We start from the raw sequence: 24742 nt of genomic DNA, 5'->3' as shown, positions 1-24742 counted from the left end.
TATATTTGCATAAATTTCCATTTTATTTGATCCAGACCATTTTTTAGCCAAATGTCCTATTTTAGATTCTTAGACTGCTACTAAACTTTTTGCATTTTATTAACAGAAATGTAAACAGCATCCTAAAAACTATGATTATTCCCTTAGGATAAAGAACTAAAAGTGAGGGCGCCTGGGTGGCCCAGTTGGTTAAGCGTCTGCCTTCAACTCAGGTCATGATCCCAGGGTTCTGGGATCAAGTCCTGCATCGGGCTCCCTGCTCAGTGCGAACCCTGCTTCTCCCTCTCCTGCTCCCCCTGCTGTGTTCCCTCTCTTGCTGTCTCTCTCTCCCTGCCAAATAAAATCTTAAAAAAAAAAAAACTAAAAGTGAGCTAAAGAATGAAAAATCCTAAAGTTCTTTAAATATATTGCCAAACAGCTTTCCCTACCACCGTTAAAAGGCTGAACATATACAACCACCAGCAATGTATGAAGGTAGCTTATTCTTCTACACCATCTCCAAACCTTCCAGTGTTAAACACACACATCTTACCTCAATAAGGGCATATTCTGTTACTGTCTTAATTTACAACTGATTCTTAATGAACCTGAACATTTGTTAACATATTTTTGATCATTTACTTTTTTTGTAGGTTCCCTTAATTCCTATCTAAGTGTTTTAAATGCCAAGGATATTAACCCTTCATCAGACACATTTCAGAAAATGTTTTATTCTTTTGCTATGTGCTTTCAAATTTTGTTAGTGATGCATCTGGCAGAAAAATTTTAAACTTTCATGTGATTATTCTTATAAATACTCTTTCCATTACAGTTTCTAGCACTGATCTCATGCTCAGAAAGTACTTTACAGATGTATTTAGCAAAAATGTGAGTAAAAAGTTGCAGAACATACATACACAGTAATTCTATGTGCATAAAAGAAAAATACCAGTATGTGTGTGTGTTGTGTGTGTATTTATATATAAATGCATACACATATCTATCTGTTCAATGCTTACAGAACTCTAGAAGGATACATACCAAATTTAAGAGCAAACATTCCATCTAAGGAGGAAAATGGGATTAAGGTTAAGGGTAAATATAGAAAACCAAGTTTTTATTTTGTTAACTTGATATATTACTATATTGCTAAAAAAAATTAGAACAACAACCAGTGTTACCTCTCAAATAAAAAGTAAATTTTAAAAATTTCTGTCTGGATGAATGGATAAAGAAGATGTGGTATATATACACAATGGAATATTATGCAGCCATCAAAAGGAATGAGATCTTGCCATTTGCAACGACATGGATGGAACTGGAGGGTGTTATGCTGAGTGAAATAAGTCAATCAGAGAAAGACATGTATCATATGACCTCACTGATATGAGGAATTCTTAATCTCAGGAACAAACTGAGGGTTGCTGGAGTGGTCAGGGGTGGGAGGGATGGGGTGGCTGGGTGATGGACATTGGGGAAGATATGTGCTACGGTGAGCGCTGTGAATTGTGTAAGACTGATGAATCACAGACCTGTACTTCTGAAACAAATAACGCAACATATGTTAAGAAAAAAGAAAAAGAAGAAGATAGCAGGAGAGGAAGAATGAAGGGGAGTAAGTCAGAGGGGGAGACGAACCAGGAGAGATGATGGACTCTGAAAAACAAACTGAGGTTTCTGAAGGGGAGGAGGGTGGGGGGATGGGTTAGCCTGGTGATGGGTATTGAGGAGGGCACGTTCTGCATGGAGCACTGGGTGTTATGATCAAACAATGAATCATGGAACAGTACACCAAAACAAATTATGTAATATATGGTGATTAACATAACAATAAAAAATTAAAAAAAATAATTATTTTCCCAGCTGTTAAGAAAATAGAAATTACATGAAGACAACAGTATAAAAAAGACAATGTTTAGCAGTGCATTCTTCTGTTTTCAAAAAACAAAACCATTCATTCCTGGGTCTATACTCAAGAGAAATGAAAACATATGTCTACACAAAATTTTGTATATAAATGTTCATAGCAGAACCATTCACAATAGCCAAAAAGTCAAAACAACTCAAATATCCATCAGAACATAATAAGTAAATAATGTGTGGCATATCCATAAAATAGAATATTATTTGGCACTAAAACAAAATGAAGTATTCATACGTGCTACAACACTGGTGAACTTTGAAAACATTATACCAAGTGAAAGAAGTCAGTCACAAAAGACCACATATCCTGTGATTCCTTTTATATAAAATGTCCAGAATAAGCAAATAGAGACAGCAAGTAAAATTAGTGGTTGTTGATGGCTGGGAAGAGTTTAGGGGGAAATGATGGGTGATGACTAAGAGTATGGCCTTCTTTTGGGGGATGAAAGTATCCTAAAATTGGTTGTGGTGACAGTTGTATAACTGTGAATATGACAGAACATTGAACTGTACACTTTAAATGGGTGAATTGTATGGTATGTGAATTATATCTCAATAAAGCTGTTATAAAAAAAAAAAATTTCTGTCTGGTAAAAGGAAGAAAAATCTATCAGCATTTTTACCTTGGCCCTAAACTAGTAAGCTTTTATTCTATCAGAAGTATTGAGAAAAGTAACTTCTCCATTCCCTACAACTCTACTTATTCTTACCCCCAAGATAAAAGGGTAACTCTTACTGCAATGTATACTGTTTTTCTGCTTCCAAGTGGTAAGTACATCCAGGTCATGGCCCACATTACCTATTTAAAACAGGTGTGAAAGTCTGTCTCTCGTTCCCAATCACTGGCACTTGATGGAATGAAGCAACAATTCAACAATTAGGAGTAGATATTTCAGCTCCACACCATGGTCTACACTAAGGAGTGATAAAATATTAAGAAGCCCAACCACAGCTGCACACCAGTTGAGCTTTATCAAAAACAAAAATGACATTTTTATCTTCATCTGTCTGACTCCTGCATCTACCATTCAACTGGTTCTGAACTCAGGGAGAAATCAAAGGGAATAAGCAAGTTGATCATGACATTAATAAAACTGAGTATCATTTTTATACATGTTTGCAATTAATTCATCTACCAAAACATTAGGTTATCAAATGAAACTGCATCACATTCACTTACCTGCTGCTTATCCTGTAATGCATTTTGGGCTGTGTCCAAATGATTCTGAAGATCTGCTCTCTGAGCAGTTTTTGCTGCTTCTGCCGATAGCAATAATTCAGTTTTGGCTTTAATCTGTAACAAAATTGACCAGTCATTTAATTCGTATTTAGTTCTTGATTTCCCCTTGCTTGAACATACACTGCTTTTGCCACGAAATATTTTAAAAATTAAGTCCTTCAGCAAAAAACATAAGGATTTAGACAGTGAAAATTAAGTATGTGATTATCCCCCAAACAGGAACGCGTAGGAGAAAAGACTCCTAATAAATATTTGGATAAATGATGAAGTTTATTGTGACATATATGATAATATGTATGCCCCTACATGACACCAAAATACTTCTCCCTCTCTCAAACTGGACATCCAAATACTGGGTTATCATATAACTCATCTAACAAAATTTATACAAAATTACAAAACAAAAATTTTATTTTAAATAGGAAGAAATGTGTATCCTCTTCCTCCAAATTAATAAGTATCCCTATTATATTCGTCTACATTTCTTATTTTCAATTGAATTATTTTCCTAAAATAAAGAAAATCAAGGTTTAGAAATGTTTCTATGACTTTCTCTACTATAGTATAGGATAAGAAACCAACAATGAGAATGGAAAGAGAAATCTGTTTTAATTCCCATTCCACTGATTCACTGAACAAGGCTTCTATATTGGCTCTGAAATAATGTATATTAAAAATATATAATGCTACATATGTAAACGTATTTTTTAAATCAAACCTTTAAAGTAAAATCTAAAAATCAAAGTCAAAAAGTATTTAACATAGAAATCTAATGGTTTAATATCAAATGACTTTGAACTTCAAAAACAACAATAAGGATTTCATGGAAAAAAGGAAAAGCAAAAAAAAAATCTGATGGTTTCAGAAGGTATAGTTTGCCAGAAGAGATAAAGGAAAAAAAAGGCAAACATGAAAGCTCAACAAACTGTCTAGATACAACCTTTATTTAATTCCTATTCCCAATGTTTTTCCATTAATAAGTAAGGCAGAAAGAGGGAGAGAGTGGTGGGGGCTAGAGGGAGACAGAAACACAAGGAGAGAGAAACAGAATTTACAACATTTGATGGCTTAACATAGGTGTTTTATTCAGACAAACACATTAAATTGCATAATTCAATATTACCTGTATGTCAAGCTGGGAGACCTTCTCCTTGCTCTCATTTAATTGACTAGTCAATTCACTGACACTAGTTTCTAAGGAAAGAACACGGTCTTGTTCAGCTCTAAGATGTGCCTTCTGCTCTTGCACTTGGTCATGCAAATTCTCCTGGGCTTGTTTATGGCTTTCTGACTGATTCTTCAGCTTCTCTGTTAGTTGAGTTACCTATCATACAAGCAAGACTCTGATTATGAAGATCACAAATGATATAATAAGAACTAAAACAAACAAACAAACAAATTTAGGCCCATGAGAATATTAAAGTGCTCTATGATAGGTTATCTCCATATTTTTTTCAAGAAAATTTATTCATATCTTTCCAAAAATAAGCTCCCTCTCAAAACTATAAGCAAACAACAATAAATTCAGATTCCCATTATTTTTAAAACCATCTCTACTGAGCTATAATTTACATGAAATAAAATTCACCCAATTGAGTTGCACAGCTTGAGATGATAAACATATACACTCATTTAACCACTGCCACAATCAGATGGAGAACATTTCAATTACCCCAAAAGGTTTACTCATGCCCCTTAGCAGTCAGTAGCCCACACTCATCTCTAACCCCAGACAATCACTGATCTAAATAATAAAGAGTTCTTTATATATTCTGAATATTTCTGAATTCTCAGATATATGTATTGCAAATAGTTTCTCCCAGTCTATGCCTTGGCTTTTATTTTTGTAATGGTATCTTTTGAAAAGCAAACATTTTTAATTTAGATGAAATCCAATTCATCTGATGTTTCTTTGGTGTACCTTGCTTAGAGTTCATTGAGTTTCTTGATTATATAGGTTCATATTTTTAACCAAACTGAAATTTTTTTCAGCCATTATTTCAATAAATATTTTTCTCCTCCCCACCCTCTGTCACATCAATTACATGTATGCTAGATTACATGATACTGTCCCACAGTCACTAAAGCAGAGTTTTTTGGGTTTTGACTTTTTGAGGGTTTTTTTAGCCCAACTTTTTTTTCCCTCTGTGTTTCATTTTGGACAGTTTCAATTGCTTTGTCTTAATGTTTACTACGGCTTTCTACTTGGTTAATTTTTAATTTATTAAGGCCATCCAATGAAATTTTAATTTTATATATACACATATGGAATTAAATACATATATGAAGTTCTATTCTTTTTTTATCATTTCCACCTCTATTTCCATTATTATAGTTTTTCCTTTATAGTAATAAGCATATTTTAAGCGCCACACGTTTTCTTCTTTTTGAATGTCTAGTAACTTTTTTATATTTAACAAGTCTTGATTTTGTTGTCTTCTTTCAAAAATGTTTAATTTTGTTCCAGCAGGCAGTTAATATACATGTGGTTCAGCTGGATCCTTTTGAGGTTTGTTTTTATGCTTTGTTAGGTCAGGTGTACACTAGCTTTTACCCTAGGGCTAGTTTAGCTTTATCCTAAGGTGTAACATTCCCAGGGTTTCTACTAAATGTTCCCAAAATGTTCAACCACATCTGTATTCTCTTCCTGGATTTGAACATCTCCCAGCCCTGATCATTTTTCAGTTTGTAGCTTCCTAATGATTGTTCATTGCCTGGCCTCATGAAATCCCACCATATGAATGCAAAGTTTAGCAGTCAGCTAAAGGCTCAAGTGGATCCCTTATGCAGATTTCTGGGGCTGCTTCTCTCCATTGTTCCCTCCTCTCTGATATTCTGCCCTACAAATGTCAGGTGCCTCAACCTCTCTGAACTTCAATATCTCACTCCTTAGTTCAGTGAGACCACTGTTCTTTCCTTGGATTCCCCCAACCTGTACCTCAGTCTGGAAAATGTCTCTGGGTCAAAAGCTGGAATGGTCAAAAGGTTCACTTCTCTTGCTTCTCTTCTCTCAGGAGTCAAAGCCCTGCACTGCTTATTGTACAATATCTGAACACAGTGGTTTTACACATTTTTCTACTGTTCTAAACATTTATGATGAAAGGACTAAATAGGTTACTCCAACATGGCAGGAAGCACAAGTACATAGATTTATTTTTATTTATTCTTTTAAAAAGAATTAGAAAAGTGGCATTACTTACTGATACTTTGTTTTACTATTTTCTCATTTAGATAATTATAACTCTCTTATTGGACAATTCTTCCAAAAAAAGCAACTATAAATTCTATATAAGCAACTTATCAAAATTATTATTAGCTCCATATTCCAAAGACATATCAGGACCAAAATAAAATTTACTAGTAAGCCCACATATTAACCAATACAGAGTAACAACTAACACTTGATTAGTACTTTCAGTTTATAAATATATGTTGTTGCTCATTCTTTTTTCAAAATATCACAAAAAGCCATGAAGCAAGAATGCATTATTAATAACATCTCTACTTTTCTAATGAGCTGACAAGGTAAATTTATTTGCTTGTGGTCACACAGGTAATAAATTATGTGCTGGGACATGAATTGAGATTTTCTTTGTCAAATTATGCTAACTTACTTTTACTACAATAGCAACCTATCTCTAAGGTAAATGAGATGGTATTTGTCAAAAAAAACATAATATTTAAAAAGTGCTAAAAAGAACCAGAATGAAGAGTCATTTAAATAAAGCACTTAGTAAGATTTAGAAAGCTAAAAGTCAGTTTTAAAAACAGAATAAATTTGACATGCTTACTTGCTCCTGTAAGGTATGGTTTTTTTCTTGTAACTGGTTAAGAACAGCAGTCTCTCCTTCACCAGCCTGAATTTTTGCATAAAGATCTTCTCTTTCTTTTTCTAGTAAAGAAATATTTTCTTTACTCTTTTGTAATAAGGCTTCAAGGTTCTGGATCTTTTGGTCCTTATCACCAATCTGACGTAGTACTTGTTCTAAATCATTCTGTAAAGAAGTGAAAACTACTACCTTAAGGATAGAGAACTTAAAAGTTATTCCTCAAACATAAAATGATTGATAATATATTTTGCAACTCAAACTCTTAGTCTTACATTTTTTTAGCTACTCATTACATTTTAACATGGTAAACTTAAATAATTAGAACTATATATTTAATAATATAAATCTGTATTATTGATAATAAACTAGAATTTCTAAAAAAAAAAAAAAAAAAACCTTCAATTAACCACATTCTTATTCTAACACTCGGACCTCACTGCCCACTACTCTTCTTGTTGTTTAATCCATTGCAGACTCGTGGGACTCTCTTTACTCCTTATCACCAGGCACACTCCCACCGCAGGCCCTTTGCACTGTTTCTTCTGTCTAGAATACCTTTCCCACAAAGTCACATGGCTCATTCCCTCTCCTTCAAATGTTTGTTCAAATGTCACCACTCAATCAGGCCTAGCCTGACCATTATATTTAAAATTGCAGCCTTTTGGGGCACCTGGGTGGCTCAGTCAGTTGAGCATCCGACTCTTGATTTTGGCTCAGGCCATGATCTCAGGGTCATGAGACTGAGCCCTGCATTGGGATCTGCGCTCAGCAGGGAGTCTGCTTCTCTCCCTCACCCTATGCCCCTCCCCCCACTCATGCACACTCTGTCTCTAAATAAATCTTTTAAAAAATTAAAAAATAAAATAAAATAAAATTGCAGCCTCTCCCAATACTCCTTCTCCTGAATGTTTTTTTTCCCTTTCCATAGCACTTATCTTTTAACACACTAAGTAAATTACTTATTTTTCATGTTTATCTGTTTCCCTCCACCCCCTCACTAGAATGTATGCCCCTCAAAGGTGAGGATTTTTGTCTGTTTTACTCATTGATGTATCCAAGATACATATACTCTAAGATATTTGTTGAATGAACAGAAAAATAAAGGGACTGCACTCTAACACACACACACTCGTGAAGGCTCACTTCAATATTCCAATAGGACTCTTCTATTGATATATCAAGGGATCCCTCTTCTTTTACTTTACCAAGGGCCTACCCTTACACAGAGCAGCGTGCATTAGACCACATCCAGAACAATGCCCATTAATATTCTGGAACTATCTAACCCACAGCCTTTAGCTCTGCCTCAGTAATTTTAAGACAGCCAGAGAGAACCTCTCCCTAAAACCAGACCCTAACAAGCCCCTCTGCAAACCTTATAGTACCCCACACTACCTTGCTCAGATCCAGTCAGGAACCACCTGGTACTCTCAACAATTTGCACCGATATTGCACTATTTGAGATCACTTTCAAACATGTTTCTCATCTCAGTTTCAATCACAAAATAATGAAAGGCAACCTAACCTATCTGCTCTCATTCTCTGCTCCTGCCACTAATGATCCCTCTCTCCACATCCCACTCATCTTCTGGAACACAGCTCCAGGCCTAAGCTTTTTTCCAGAACAGTCACTCTATTTCCAAGTCAGAAGTGAAATGTGGTTCACCTTTTACAAATGCTGATTACCCCTCAACAGTCTCGGATATATAAGGACCATTCTGCTGGGCAAGCAAGGGAGTTTGACTCCTTTCTGGTTTTTCACCCCATAATTCTCCCCATCATGTAAAAGCTTCATGCTGCTTTGGGGAGTATGTTATTCATTTATTCTAGCCTCTATTCTGTGTTGCTATCATCTGGAAATCCCTACCTCATTCACTGAAGACTTGAGACCTGATTTAGTTTTTCTCTCAATCCCAACTTCTGCCAATTTCCTGGGAAACACAAAATACACAAAGAATTAAGAACACAGCCTCAACATTCATATCATCTTAATTCCTGGACCCTTACTCATTCTATTCAATCACTCACATGTAGGATCTTGTAACCACTTGAAATTGTTCCAAATGAAAAATTTCAACTGTCCTACTCCGTGACCACAACTTCCTGACCATCTTCCAATTTCATGACCTCATTTCTGTTCTTCAATGCCAAACAGACACTGACCTCAATTTTCTTCTAGCATTTATAGCTTATGCCTCATTTCTCTTCCTGAACCTAATACATGGATATGAGCTAACCTTAACTATTCTCTCAATGATTCAACATTCCTCCATTCCTTTCACCTTCAAATTCCCAATATAGACATCCAAAAAAAAAAAAAAGCCCAATCCTAGATCAATGTTGCAATCTACTGATTCCACACCTACATTTCTAAGCACTGTGAGAGCAAAATCATAAACCTTCACAGACTGCTGCCACTACAGAGTTCTAGAGTCCAACCTCCATCATATACTCAGAAGCATCTTGTCAATCCTTTCACTTGACTAAGGTGGTTCTTACCTTCAAATATTCACCTCAACAACTACTTAAAAGCTTCAATATTCTCTCCAGATTCTTAACATCTGCCTGCATTTCATTCAACTATTACCATCTCCAACTTTATCCAAAAAAACGGAGGAGGGGGGCAAATCTGGAATGATGCACCTTGATTTTCCATCCTCTTATCTATAAAGATAGATAGATCCATATTTACTTCCTTTCCTCAAGCTTCAAAAAATATTCTTCAAGAAAGGATAAGTTCAAGTTTACCACCACCCACTGTATCTGTTACCTCATAGCTTTTCAATACCTTATTACTTCTGTAACCTCTCCTTCAATATCCTCAATTATTCCCTCTCTACCAGTCCCTTTGTCCTAGACTATAAACATGTTCAGGTATCTTTTGTTTTCAAACACACTTCCCAGAGCAAGCCCCACTCATCTCTGTCCAGTCTTTATAAAATTCATATTTAAATTTCAAAAGTAATTCAAATTTACTTTTCCAACTCCTCATCTCTCATTTATTCATCAAAACTCAGCCATCTCTATCACTTTATTGAAATTATGTTTAACAAGGTCACTAACTTATTCTTAATATATGAGAATATATACTTATATAATTATAGTTTAATAAAATGGGCATTTTTCACTTATCATACTTGGCATCCCTACTACACATCCACATCTGTAGTTGCTGATTACTCCCAACTTTTGACTCTGCCCAATCTTTTGGCTTCCACTCTGCAGGTTCTCCTTAATTACTTTGATCACTCTCTTTCTTGGGGCTGCTCTTCCTCCATTCATCTATGCCATTAAGTGCTAGTGTTTCCCAGAAGTCCTGTGTTATCAGTTACCTGTTCTCCCCACTACACTGCCTCCCTGGCTATCACATCTATTCTAATAATTCCATTTACCCCATATAGAGTGATGTTTCTCACAGCTAATATATATAGCATGGTCCCCTCCTCTAAGCTTTAAATAAATTTATCCTCTAGGTGCCTCAACAATGTCCAAAACTGAACTCATCACACTGCCCAATGAAATGTTGATTTGTCTCATGTTCACTCACACAATTGATGACACCTCCATTTACCATGTGCCCAGTGTTATCAATCTGGAAGTCATTCTCTTTCTTGTCCCTACAACTATTAAGTCCTACTTATTTTATTGCCCAAGTATTACTCATATTTGCCCTATGACATCTTTTAACAATTGCTTGAACAAAGGCATTATTATTTTCATCTAAACTACTGCATATATTAGTCTTTTAACTGAACTCCTGCTTCAGAATATTCCCTCTGAAATCCACCTCTCACAAAACCACAGCAATGACCTATTTAAAAACCAAATCTGGCCACAGGAGTTCCATCTCAAGACCTTTAATCCCATTCTACCTTCAAAGATAAATGTCACACAAGACCTTCTATACACTTACTCATGTCTAATGCTCTGGCCTCTTCTCTAACTAATCTCTAAATTACACTATAAGCTCCAGCAAAACCTAACAGTTTAGTTCATATCAGCTTCAGTATCCTTGTCCTTGTTCTACTTGGAGTGTACTTCTTACTATAATCATCTTCACAAACCCAAAACATCTACATACCCTTTGCAATTCAAATTGTCACTTTTAAGAAGTTTCCAAAGACTGCTCTTTTCCAGACTCTACCTGAGTTAGATAACTGCCCTCTGTGCTACATAATAATTTTATATACACATATACACCTAGAATGACATTGACTACACCTCTTTAGTTTTTAGGACTTTTCATGTTTCCATAAGGAGAAACTGCCTGGCCTCTTTGACATCGTTTTCTTATTCTTCCCCAGGTAATAAGAATTTAACTAACTCAAAGTTTAGAATAAGGAACTAAGGCATGTTTAACTCACCCCTTGCTCTCCCCTCAGTCTAAGGGACAACCTGCCCATAAGAAGTTGAGAGCCTCATTTCCAGCTTTGTCTGTGACTGGATGAACAAATTTAATTCGGGGGTATAATATAGAAAAGCACATTTGGCTGCAGACCTATGCCAAATTCTTTACCTCAGTCTTACTACACTATCTCTTTGCTACTCTTTACAGTAAAAGTCCTAGAGTTATCTATATTCATTTTATCAAACTCTCTCTTCCCATTTTCTCTTGAACTCCTTCCATTAGGCTTTCATACATCCTTCTCTATCCAAGTTGCTCTTACCAATGTCATCAATGACCTCCATGTTGCCAAGTCCAGTAGGATTCTCAGTCTTCATCTTGTTTGACCTCCATCCTTCTAACTACCCAGGACAAACTTCTTGGTATCATACTTGACTTCTCTATATCCCACATCAATCTATCAGTAAATGTGTCAGCTTTACCTTTAAAATATACATAGAATCTAACCATTTCTCACTACCTGCACTGTTTCCACTCTGATCCAAGCCATATCATTTCTTATCTGGATCACTGTAGTAGTCTTAGCTAATTTCTTTGCTTATACTCATGTGTTCCTACAGTCTACTCTCAATACAGCAGCCAGAGAAATCCTGTGAAATTATAAGTCAGATCATGTTACTCCTTTGCTCAGAACGCTTCAACGATTTCTCATATCACTCACAGTAAAATCCTTAAAATGATCTATGAGGCCTGACATGTTCTCATTCTCTGTGATCTCTATGACTCTGTGCCCCACTTACCCTTCTTATCACTTATACCACTGCAGTCACTGGCTTCCTGATATTTCTTAGACATGCTCCCACTTCAGGGTCTTTTAATGTATTGATGCTCTCTCTATATCCACATACCTCACACTCCCATTTCCTTCGAGTCTTTCATCTTCTGAGAGGCCCTCCCGGCCAATCCTATCTAACACTGCAGTCCCACCTCCAGACCCCCAGATCCTTCCTACTCCCTGTTTCTTTTTCATCTCCATAGCACTTGTCACCATCTAACACACTACATATTTTGCCTATTTACCTTGGGTTTTCTTTGTCTCCCTCACTAAACTCCATGAGAGCAGACAGCATTGTCTATTTCATTTGCTGCCATACCCACAAAATCACTTCCTTGGCTAAGAGTAGACATTAATACACATTTGTTGACTGGATAAATGAAAAAACGTAAATGAGTACAATATTTTTGTCTCTATCCATATGACTCCCATCCCACTCTCCAAACTCAGAAGGGTAAGAGAGACATATTACTTACAGCCTCGTTTAAATTCCAACATTGTTTCTGTGTGCACATCGTTAGACTGCCATTTTCTAGAAGGCAGGCACTGTGTCTTACTCATCTCTTTATTTTCAGTGCTTACCATAGTGCCTGACATATAGTGCTCAATAATATTCAATGAATTAATGAAAGATTGAAGGAAAAAATGAACGTCAAAGTCAAATTCATTTCAAACACTTGGGCACCCTCTTCCCCTCACTATAAAAAACAAAAATTTTACTTCTTTCAATTTTGTAAGCCATGCTATAGAATCTGTACATATTTAACCCAATCACTTATATTTTCTATACCTACAACTCTAATGTTCATATTATAGTTCTAAAGCAGGGAAAGACTTGACCAAAAATTACTAAGTTCTGCTGTAGAAAATACAAAATGTTTTTTATTGGGCTAACTAAATCAGGAAATTTTATTTGCATTTTTTAAGTTTTTCAAACAGGGTACTTTTAAAAATAATAAGTAATAAAAAATTTATTTTGTATACATAATTTAATAGATTTTATTTAAATAGGTAAATTTATTTAGTAAAGAAATTTAATAAAATTTAAATATTTTATATAAATAAGTCTATGTATAATAATAAATCTAGTTATGATCATTTTAAAATAGAAAATTTCAACATAGCAGTTAAAAGTAAAAGATTTTCTGGTCATCCAGATACTGAAAATTATCAAAGCCCTTCGTAATCAAGTTTTTCGCATTATCTAGTTTTACCAGAACAAAAGAATGATGATTCGGTTAATTTCTGTTTAAAAGGCTAATAATTCAAATACTAATATTTACCTGAGCTTCTCGAAGTTTTGCTGTAGTGCTTTGCTGAAGAGCTTGTTGTTCTTGATGTTGTTGCTTTGTTTTATCTAATTGATGCTGCAATTCTGTAGAATTTGTTACTTTTTCCTTCAACTTAAAAAAAAATGTAGATTGTCAGCTCATGATTTAAAGGCATAATGCTATCATTCATAAATATCTGGCATTATACTCTGGAAAACAGTATGAAGTTTCCTCAAAAAGTTGAAAATCGAGCTACCCTACGACCCAGCAATTGCACTACCGGGTTTTTCCCAAGATACAAATGTAGTGATGCAGAGGAGCACCAGCACCCCAATGTTTATAGCAGCAATGTCCACATAGCCAAACTATGGAAAGAGCCTAGATGTCCACTGATGGATGAATAGATAAAGAAGATGCGGTATATATATACAATGGATTATTATGCAGCCATCAAAAAATGAAATCTTGCCATTTGCAACAATGTGGATGGAACTAGAGGGTATTATGCTAAGCGAAATAAGTCAGTCAGAGAAAGACAATTATCATATGACCTCACTGACATGTGCAATTTGAGAAACAAGGCAGCGGATCATGGGGGAAGAGAGGGAAAAATGAAACGGGACTAAACCAGAGAGGGAGACAAACCGTAAGAGACTCTTAATCTCAAGAAACAAACTGAGGGTTGCTGGAGTAGAGGGGGGTGGGAGGGATGGAGTAGCTGGGTGATGGACACTGGGGAGTGTATGTGCTATGGTGAGCGCTGTGAATTGTGTAAGACTGATGAGTCATAGACCTGTACCCCTGAAACAAATAATACATTATATATTAATCAAAAAAGAACTATCAAAAAAAAAGCAGTATCTCATTACTTACAGAATCTTAATCTCATGATTATGAAACTATTCCCTAGGAATAGACTCTAATCCTAAGAACATAATTCTTTCCCTAGGTTGGCATTTAGTTTATTAATGCTTTTTTGTATACTAATATGATCAAGGAATTGATTACATACAGATTTTTTTGTAACAATATTCTAAACCACAGTATCAGTATTTGTTTTGTTTTTTTCTACAACATAATTATTGCTTACTGGAAAAGAATGGGTTATCTATCATGTCTAAGATTCTGGATCTAGAAGAAAATCTGTTGATGAAGCTACAGATTTTAACTCTCAATGTTTGTTCAATTCTAGTAAAAGATATAATTTAACAATAACTTTTACTTTAACCAAAAAATAGTTACCATTATTGGCAACCACACCTTTAATTAGGATAGCATTCAATCTTATGCTTAAATTGCAAAAGTGAAAATCCTTAAATGCAAGCTCAAAGTTTATAAGCACCAAATACATGTCATTTTTAAAGATCCTCACCAACTGTGTTCATGCTTCACTGTTTTATTGTGAAGTTATCCTTCCTGGGCAGGAAGACTCCTCCCCTTCAGCAGCCTAATAAAGGTTCACCCCCAGAATCTTTCTTACCTAAGCTAAAGGAGTAGTCTTCTTAACACATTTTAATTGAGAACTTTAGAGAATACAGTCACAACAAAATGACCTAATATATTTAATAATAAGTAGGATGCTTTTAGTGGGGAGAAATAAATGTCACATTTTAAAGTAAAAATGTCTAATTAAAGCTCTTAACAATGAAAAAAATGAACCATAATACTATTTAAGATGCCTCAAATCTATCAATAAACTTGCTACTATAAACTCACTTGAAATTAGCTTACCTGTTCTTCTAAACGAGAAAGTTTGAGCTGTAGATCAGCCACTTGTTGTTCTTTATCCATCAACTTTTCACTTGAAAGTTGTCTCTGTTCCTTTAGCCTACCATGAGCTTCACCTAGTTGGCGCTCTGTCTCCAGAAGTTTGCTATGTAACTTTAAAAAAGAGAAAGTTTGTATAGTACATATGTAAAAACACACACACACTCATCACCACATCACTACCACCACCTACCTACCTTCTAAACAATGTTTTCTTTTTCACCAAGGTAAGTATAAATCTTAATTTTCATACACTTTGGGGGAACCTAAGATTCAGCTGAATTTTAATCACATAAATTATGATGGATCACATAAAACTGTGATTAAACATCACAATTTGGGGGCTTTTTGTTCTCTTAAACAAACAAACAAAAATACAGTGAACCAAAGGCTCTTGTTTGGACTTGAGTGTTAGAATCACTTGAAGGGCTTAAAATAATAAAATAAAATTTAAAAATCAGGATGCTCAGGGCACCTGGGTGGCTCAGTCGGTTAAGCTTCCGACTCAGCGCAGGTCTTGATCTCAGGGTCATGAGTCCAATTAAAAAAAAAAAAAAATCAAGACACTCAGGGCACACACTCAGACCTATTCCATAGTATTTTTTTTTTAATTTCATAGTGAATCTTGCTTTTTCATAGTTACAAACCACCACAATTAACTTCTTACATTTGGGTATTGAACAGAGCACAAAGCATTCCCAAGTCCTCGAATTGGCACATAATTTCTAAATAAAAGAGAAGAAAGAATATTTTTTAAAAAATATTAGGTGGCCCTCATTCATTAACTTTAAAATTGCCACCCAGTTAAAACTAAAGGAAAGATTTACCCTGGAACTAAGAACTATCACTTTCTCAAATTCTTTATTTTCTCTAATACTACTAGAAACAGTAGTCAGTTTCTCTTGGGGGAGGGGGAAGTTCTATTAAAAAAAAGAAAAAAGTCTGTATTAATTTCAAAAGAAAACTGCATGAGTGCTGGGAATATAGAACAAAAGTGAGGTGTATGATATTTTAAAAAGCTGCAAGACATTTGGCAAGGCTTACACACTAAGAATGCTCCTACACACCAGTCTCATAACACATGCAAATGCATGTGTCTCAGCAAAATTAAAAATTAATAACATTCTGTACAATTGATTTCAATCAAAACTGTTCCATGTTAAATGTGAAAATATTCAGAATCTATAGCCTCTGTGTCATATTTATATTTATATGCACTACACTTGCATTTTTCTCCATAAAAATTCATAGTTGGACAGGATAAAGCAAAGTTTTTTTTTTTTTAAAGATTTATTTATTTGTCAGAGAGACAGAGAGAGAGAGAGAGCACAAGCAGGGGCAGCAGCAGGCAGAGGGAAAAGCAGGCTCCCCAGTGAGCAGGGAGCCCAAAATGGGACTCTGTCCCAGGCCCCTGGGATCATGACCTGAGCCGAAGGCAGATGTTTAACTGACTGAGCCACCCAGGCGTCCCAGGATAAAATAAAATTCTATCAGAAAAGTGGTCACCCACTATTTTCTAATGCTGTGAAACAACCTGTGGCTATTAGAACACACTCTATCCTTAATAAAGAAAACGAAAGTTAATTTTTAAAGTAAAACATGTTCCCATCTAGCTAAAACAAGAATCAGTACCAGTTAAAGAGAATGCATTTATTTTATCCTTGTCCTTAGCCAGCACTCTGACATCTTTCTTTTTGTTCCTCTTCTTAATATGCAGTGGATTCGCTCTATAAGTCCCAAATCTTCTCCTTCTCACAATAATTAGGTACAATCCTGATATGTGAAAGCAAAGGAGGCCTTCAAGGTAAACTCATATTTCAAGCACTCAAAGTGTAACAGGCATCATCCACATCTAGTTCTTAAACTTGCTGGATAAGAATCTCTGGCTGATGAAGAGGTACAAACTACAGTTATAAAATAAGTCACAGAGGTGAAAAGTACAGCATAGCAAACACAGTCAATAATACCGTAATAACATGGTAGTGACAGACGGTAACTACACTCACCATGATGAGCATTCAGTAATGTATAGAACTGTCAAATTACCATGTTGTACACATACCAAATAATATAAAAGAATCTCCTGATATCATTGTTAATGCACAGATAATCAGACTCCTCCCATTAAGTTTAGATTTAATACATTTGAGCTAAAGCTCAGAAACCCATGTTTTCATAACAAGAATCAGATGATGTTCAGCTTCAGGAAACTTGCCAAAAAGTAACACTTTAAAAAAGCAGTTTTCAAACTCAACTGCATAATACAATTACAGAGAAAACATTTGAATATGCCAGTTCCCAGGACTATGCCAGAGATTATGATTTAACTGGACCAAGGGTGAGGCCCTGACACTGTTAATTTTTTAAATCTCCCCAGGTGATTCTGATGTGCAGACGGAACTGAGAACCAACCAAATTAAAGAGAACTATTGCTCTGAAGTGTAGATTTACTAAAGGGGCAAGAAAAAGGGATACATACTATAAATAACTTTGTCATTCATTACTGTACAATTCCTGGAAATCCCTGATCTTTAATTTTAAAAAATCCCTGATTTTTAATTAAAAAAAAAAGAATCCCAAAAGAGGCTGTCCAAGGGTGGGAGCAGGCCAAAATTGCTTAAACAATGATGTCTATACCATTTTAGAGTAAACATGTTAAAGAAAAAGAGGTTAAATCAAGAGTAAAAATAGTAAACACTGGAATTATTAGTAGAATGGTCTACCCTAAAATCACAATCATTTTGAGATATACATATATATGTATATACTCTATAATAAATTCAGTTTGTATACCTATAGACATAATTGTTTACTCATTACACTTGTAACAATATTTACTAAGTGCCAGGCCCTATTCTAAATGCAAATATTAACTAATTTAATCCTTATATATATAGTCCTATGAAGAAGATTCCATTATTATCCATATTAGAGATGAGCAAACAGGTCCAAGTTAAATACTGTGCCTGAGATCACACAGCTTGTAAGCCACAGAACTGAAACTCAGGCAGCTGGTTTCTAAATCCACTATGCTGCGGACCTGGGTGGCTCAATCAGTTAAGTGTCTGCCTTGGGCTCAGGTCATGATCCAGGGATCCTGGGATCAAGCCCTGGGAATGAGTGCTGAGTTGGGCTCCTTGCCCAACAGGGAGTCTGCTTCTGCTTCTGCCTCTCCCTCTGCCCCTCCCCACCACCCCTCACCCCCCATCATGTTCTCTCTCTCTCTCTCACACACAAATAAATAAAATCTTTAAAATAAATAAATAAATCCACTGTGCTATTCAAGATGCATGTTAGATAATTTTTAAAAGTTAAAATGATGACATCTAATTTTTAATTATGGAACATCGTTATCTGCACATCTGTGGCTATTTTAGAACTGCTCATAAACACAAATATGAAGACTATATGCTGCTTTGTCTTCAAGTCCTCTGTTCACAGCTGCCACTATCTACTTTTGTCACTCCCAAAATGGGTGCTAATGATACAATACAGAGCAAAATGAAACCAGTTCATGCCTACACTCTTTAAGGATATAAAAAATATTTTAAAAAGCTTAAGGTGAGATTCACTTCCATCCTTCTAATAAATATTTGCTGTAAGGGATGCCTGGGTCGCTCAGTCAATTAAGCTTATGCCTTCGGCTCAGGTCATGAGCCCAGGGTCCTGGGATGGAGCCCCACATCAGGCTCCCTGCCCAGTGGGAAGCCTGCTTCTCCCTCTCCCTCTGCCTGCCCCTCCTCCTGCTTGTGCTCTCTCTCTCTCTCTCTGACAAATAAATAAAATCTTTAAAAAAAATATTTGCTGAAAGTCCTAAGCATAGAGGCTGACAGAGTATAAAATAAAACAAATTTCTCACATTAAGGAGTTCACAGTCCAATGGGATTGGTAGACAATATGCAAGTAAACAAAAACTAATTATACACTGTAAAGTGTTATAAAGAAGAATAAAAAAGCCTGCTGAAATAAAGAAGGGGAAACAAGCTATTTAAAGAGAGCAGTCCTGGAAGTCCTTACTGACAAAATGACACCTGAGCCAGCCTTTTGAAGAACCAAAGTCAAGGGCATACTAAGAAAAAAAGATGGGCAAAGGACCTAAGGCAAGAAAGCACTTGAAGCACTGGTGTGTTTGAGTAACTAAAAGGAGATCAACATAGCTTAACAGTGGTAGGAGATGAGTTTGAAGGCACATTGTGGGCCATGCTACTTGTAGAAACTCACATGCCAAAGTAAGACATCTGGATTCAATTCGAAGTATAACGCAAAGCCACTATAAGCAGACAAAGTGATATCCTTCATGTTTTAGAAAGATGTCTCTGGCTTCTGCATGGAAAACAGATTAAGGAGGTCACTAGAAGGAAAACTTTAAGAAGGCCAATACAGTGGCTTAAATTAAGAGCAGGAGCACTGTAGATAAAGAGAAGGGGACAGATTTGAAACATACTAAAGTAGAATGCGAACAGCATGCTAAAAGAAAGAAGATAAATGGTATAACTTCAAGGTCTTCAGTATGATCTCTTTTATTTATTACAAAATTGTGACTAAACCAACTAATCACATGTTCAAGTCTTTGTATAAAAATATGTTTGAGTAGGTTCTCAAAATTTCCTCATGCCCCTCCTCCGACTGAAAACCAATAAAGCCCAAATTCCTCGGCCTGCTATTCAAGACCCTACATAAAATAAGATTCTAAATGCTCTTTCCAATCACAGTATTCCACTTCTATTACACATACCCTATCTTAAGAGATGTCCCTTCCTGGTTCTTGTAATACTTTCTTGACACTAGTTTACTCTCACTAAACCTTCTGCCTGGAAGATTCTCCTACCTCCACACTGTCATTTGTCAATACCTATCTAATATTCATAATTTTATGCACCACCTCTGTCTCATGCAAAGCTTTTCCTGATCACATAACTGGATAAAATAATTACACAAATGAAGTACTGTGGGGGAAGAAAATAGAAAAGGAACTCTTCCAAATTCCCATCATACACAGGATCATTTTATTATAATCCTCACATTCTTTGAAATAGGATAGCACTTGCCTTATCCTCAATGAGATTTACATAATCCCTCAAAGTAAGTACAGTTTCCTTTTTCAGTTCTATATCTCCCAACAAATAAAACATGTCTTTTAGAAACCATTAAGTGCTAATTTTATCTGAAATGAACATCAAATATCTAAGTTATCCACTAAAACATTTGCTGATTAACAACCAATGTATGTGGGATGCCTCGGTGGCTCAGTCAGTTAAGGGTCCGACTCTTGATTTTAGCTCAGATCATGATCTGAGGGGTCATGAGATCGAGCCCCTTGTCAGGTTCTGCATTCAGTGCAGAGTCAGCTTGAGTTTCTCTTTCTCCTTCTCCCTTTGCCCCTCCCTCAGCTCTCTCTCTCTCTAATAAATAAATCTTTAAAAAACAAAAACAAAACAAAACAAAAAAACAAGCAATGTGCCAGGTAGTGAAAATAAAAAATGAGTAAGACATGGTCTTTGCACCCGAAGAGTTCAGAATCTAGTGAAGAAAGACACGTAAGTTATGATAATATACTATACTGTGGTAAGTAAAACAATCAAAATATATACGTGCTTAAGCCATCTTTGGGGGGGTCAGGGAGGGAGAAATGGCAATGTTCAGAAAAGGATTACTAGAAAAGTGACAAGTGAGGTAAGCAGTGTGTTAATCAAGGAGAAGAGAAATAGGAAGAATATATCAGGCCAAGAACACAGAAGGACTGACGCCATAAAAGCAAGTATTATAGTGGCAATGTCTAAAATAGCCAAACTGTGGAAAGAGCCGAGATGCCCTTCAACAGATGAATGGATAAAGAAGATGTGGTCCATATATACAATGGAATATTACTGAGCCATCAGAAAGGATGAATACCCCCCATTTGCATTAACATGGATAGAACTGGAGGGGATTATGCGAAGTGAAATAAATCAAGCAGAGAAAGACAATCATCATATGGTTTCACTCATACGTGGAACATAAGGAATAGAGCAGAGGACCACAGGGGAAGGGAGGGAAAACTGAATGGGAAGAAATCAGAGAGAGAGACAAACCATAGGAGACTCTGGACTCCAGGAAATACACTGAGGGTTACAGAAGGGAGAGGGTGGGGGGATGGAGTAACCGGGTGATGGGTATTAAGAAGGGCACATGTTATGATAAGCACTGGTTGTTAAATGCAACTAATCAATCACTGAACCCTATATCAAAAACTTATGATGTACCAAATGCTGGCTAACTGAACATAATAAAAAAAAAAAAAAAAGGAAGTATCACTACCATTTAAGTGAAAATAGTTGAATATTATCAAAAAAGTGGCTGAGGACTTTAATGTCCCCCAAATTTCCATTTTTCAACCAATATTTAATGTTAGCTAGAAGAAATAATAAGAATAGAGAACTCAAATTTAAGTTAGATATTATTATAAAAATAGCTGTTAGGACTAATTTATTTTTTCTTTTAAAATATAGATATTTTTACATTATTGGTTTAACCATTACATTTTGAAAATTTAGTAACAAAAAAAGAAAAATGATAAGAATTTCTAAATTAAGGAATTATCAATAATTTGAATTAATTACAATTAACTAATACGTGCTGAGTACCTACCATGTGCCAGGTACCATCCTAAGCAACTTATAGGTATTAATTTATAAACACTTCACAACAATACTATATGATGGGTGCTAAGATTTCTTTCTCATTAAGGAAAATTGAAATGAAATTAAAGGAAATGAAATCTGACTCAAAACTGCTGGTTGTGAAAATTAAGTTAATTTTTTTAAATGACAATATTTTTTTAATGAACTGTATTATGATCAAATAACTATCAAGCACACTAAGAAACCATACAAGGAAAACAATAAATAAAAGTAACATCTCTTACTTGATTAACTTCACTTTGGAGCTGTAACCCGTGCTGGTCTTTTTCTTCTCTCTGCTGTTGCAGCTGTTTAAACTCAGCCTTAAGATGCTGGTACTTGGTCTCCACTTCTGATAATTCTTCTTTGAGCTTTTGTGTAGCTTCTCCCTTTTCACCTAGTTCTGCCTGTATTCTCTGCAGGGAGTTTTCAGATGCAGATAATCTTGACTGAAGCTGTTGACAATCTAAGTCTTTTTGATGAAGGCTTGCTTGTATATTCTTTTTACTCACACATTCTTCATTATGTTTCTCCTCTAACTGAGTAAACTCCAGGTCTTTCTTCAGCAACTTTTCAGACAAGTTCTGAAATATCAATGTAAAAATTTCCTTTGCTAATATTTATAATTATTCAAATTATTCAATCTTTACAGCAGTACCATCAAAATTAGTCAAAACTACACTATAAAAACAATGAACATATTCTAGCCAAAAAGGATTAAATTATTACATCCTAACTTATTTTATTATTGGCCCACTTGACTAAGCTCTACTAATATAATTTAAGAATTACCAACAAAATTTTGACACAAAATGAAACACTAAAATCTAGTAGATTCTTCAGGGTATGCAACATATTTATATTCTCCCATTTGAGTTAAACACTAAAACTACCTTCTATCATCAAAAATTATTTTGAATGGGTGCCTGGGTTGCTGTTGGTTAAGTGACTGCCTTTGGCTCAGGTCATGATCCTGGAGTCCCAGGATCAAGTCCCGCATCCGGCTGCCTGACCCTCCTCCCTCTCATGCTATCATTCTCTCTCAATAAATAAAAACCTTTTAAAAAATTATTCTGGATAACAAAATACAATGGCAATTCTGATTTGGGGTGTTGTAATTTCATAGTTGATAAGAGCTTTAGCATAACAATACTATTCACTGCTCTAGTATGCAGATGCTATGATTCTTTATTTTTGCTCTTCTTGATAAAGACTTTTTTTTTGTAGATTTTATTTATTTATTTGACAGAGAGAGACATAGCGAGAGCAGGAACACAAGTAGGGGAGTGGGAGAGGGAGAAGCAGGCTTCCTGCGGAGCAGGGAGCCCAATGTGGGACTCGATCCCAGGACCCTGGGATCATGACCTGAGCCGAAGGCAGACACTTAATGACTGAGCCACCCAGGCGCCCCTTGATAAAGACTATTTTTAAGAGTCACAAGGTTAAGATTAACTCAAATTTCTTTCTAGCTGTGTAAAAACAGTGATTTAAAAATAATTTACCTGCCTTATATTTTGTTATTTTACTCAATGAATTATCAAGTACAAAATATAAAAATGACACTTCCAATCAAAGATCTGGACCAACCAGTCTAATCAAATGTCAAAATCTGGCTTCAGTGGAATTGTTATAATTAATACTGAATATTTTAAGTCTACATACTTACACATAACACATGGATCAGAACTTTGACTCAATTCTATAAGGAAGATAGCTAGGATAGGAAGCCACTATAAGCATCGGACGACTCAATCTGTGGACATTTATTATACCTATTCCATCCCTTCATCATATTTACCCTATTTTTGTACATATATAAGTTTTCTTTCTTTAAAATTTTGAGAGGCAGTTTCTTCTAACAGACCAAAATACGCTCAAAATCTAGTGTGTGGCACTGATCTATTCACCAGCCTGATCATATTTGATCATATTCTTTTTTTATCTTTTTCTTTTTTTTCTATTTTCTTTCTTTCCCTTTCTTTTCTCCTGGTTTCAGGGCTCTTCTGATTTGTTTAGTGTATATTTTTCTGGGGCATTGTTACCCTGTTAGCATTTTGTTCTCTCATTCATCTATTCTCCTCTGGACAAAATGACAAGATAGAAAAAATCACCTCAAAAAAAAGAACAAGAGGCAGTACGTCCTTCCAGGGGCCTAATCAATACGGACATTAGTAAGATGTCAGAACTAGAGTTCAGAATGATGATTATAAAGATACTAGCTGGGCTTGAAAAAAGCATGGAAGATACTAGAGAAACCCTTTCTGGAGAAATAAAAGAACTAAAATCTAACCAAGTCGAGGGCGCCTGGGTGGCTCAGTTGGTTAAGCGACTGCCTTCGGCTCAGGTCATGATCCTGGAGTCCCGGGATCGAGTCCCACATTGGGCTCCCTGCTCAGCGGGGAGTCTGCTTCCTCCCTCTGACCCTCTTCCCTCTCGTGCTCTCTATCTCTCAATCTCTCTCAAATAAATAAATAAAATCTTTTAAAAAAATAAATAAATAAATAAATAAAATAAAATAAAATCTAACCAAGTCGAAATCAAAAACGCTATTAATGAGGTGCAATCAAAAATGGAGGCTCTAACTGCTAGAATTAATGAGGCAGAAGAGAGAATTAGTGATATACAAGACCAAATGATGGAGAATAAAGAAGCTGAGAAAAAGAGCGATAACTACTGGATCACAAGGGCAGAATTCAAGAGATAAGTGATACCATAAGATGAAACAATATTAGAATTGGGACCCCAGAAGAAGAAGAAAGGGAGAGAGAGGCAGAAGGTATATTGGAGCAAATTATAACAGAGAACTTCCCTAATGTGGGGAAGGAAACAGGCATCAAAATTCGGGAGACACAGAGAACCCCCCTCAAAATCAATAAAAATAGGTCAACACCCC

The 24742-nt window shown here is 35.6% G+C and overlaps 1 protein-coding gene across 4 annotated transcripts in view; it reads right to left on the bottom strand.

The window, feature by feature from the left end:
* EEA1 (early endosome antigen 1) overlaps positions 1-24742 on the bottom strand; it is a 127258-nt gene that overhangs the window by 35024 nt on the left and 67492 nt on the right. For all 4 annotated transcript variants that reach the window (XM_073900524.1, XM_073900525.1, XM_073900526.1 and 1 more), the window contains 6 exons: positions 22095-22433; positions 15155-15304; positions 13436-13555; positions 6934-7137; positions 4266-4466; positions 3083-3196 (listed from right to left, as the gene is read on the bottom strand). In XM_073900524.1, coding sequence (XP_073756625.1) covers positions 3083-3196; positions 4266-4466; positions 6934-7137; positions 13436-13555; positions 15155-15304; positions 22095-22433 — 1128 coding nt within the window. The remainder of the gene's footprint in view (positions 1-3082; positions 3197-4265; positions 4467-6933; positions 7138-13435; positions 13556-15154; positions 15305-22094; positions 22434-24742) is intronic.

This window comes from Callorhinus ursinus, unplaced genomic scaffold (assembly GCF_003265705.2).
Source record: "Callorhinus ursinus isolate GAN/ISIS: 27379988/994484 unplaced genomic scaffold, GSC_fseal_2.0 scaffold14, whole genome shotgun sequence".
Lineage (NCBI taxonomy): Eukaryota > Metazoa > Chordata > Mammalia > Carnivora > Otariidae > Callorhinus > Callorhinus ursinus.
The sequence above is the reverse complement of the archived record's forward strand: the minus strand, read 5'-3'. Positions and strand labels throughout refer to the sequence as shown.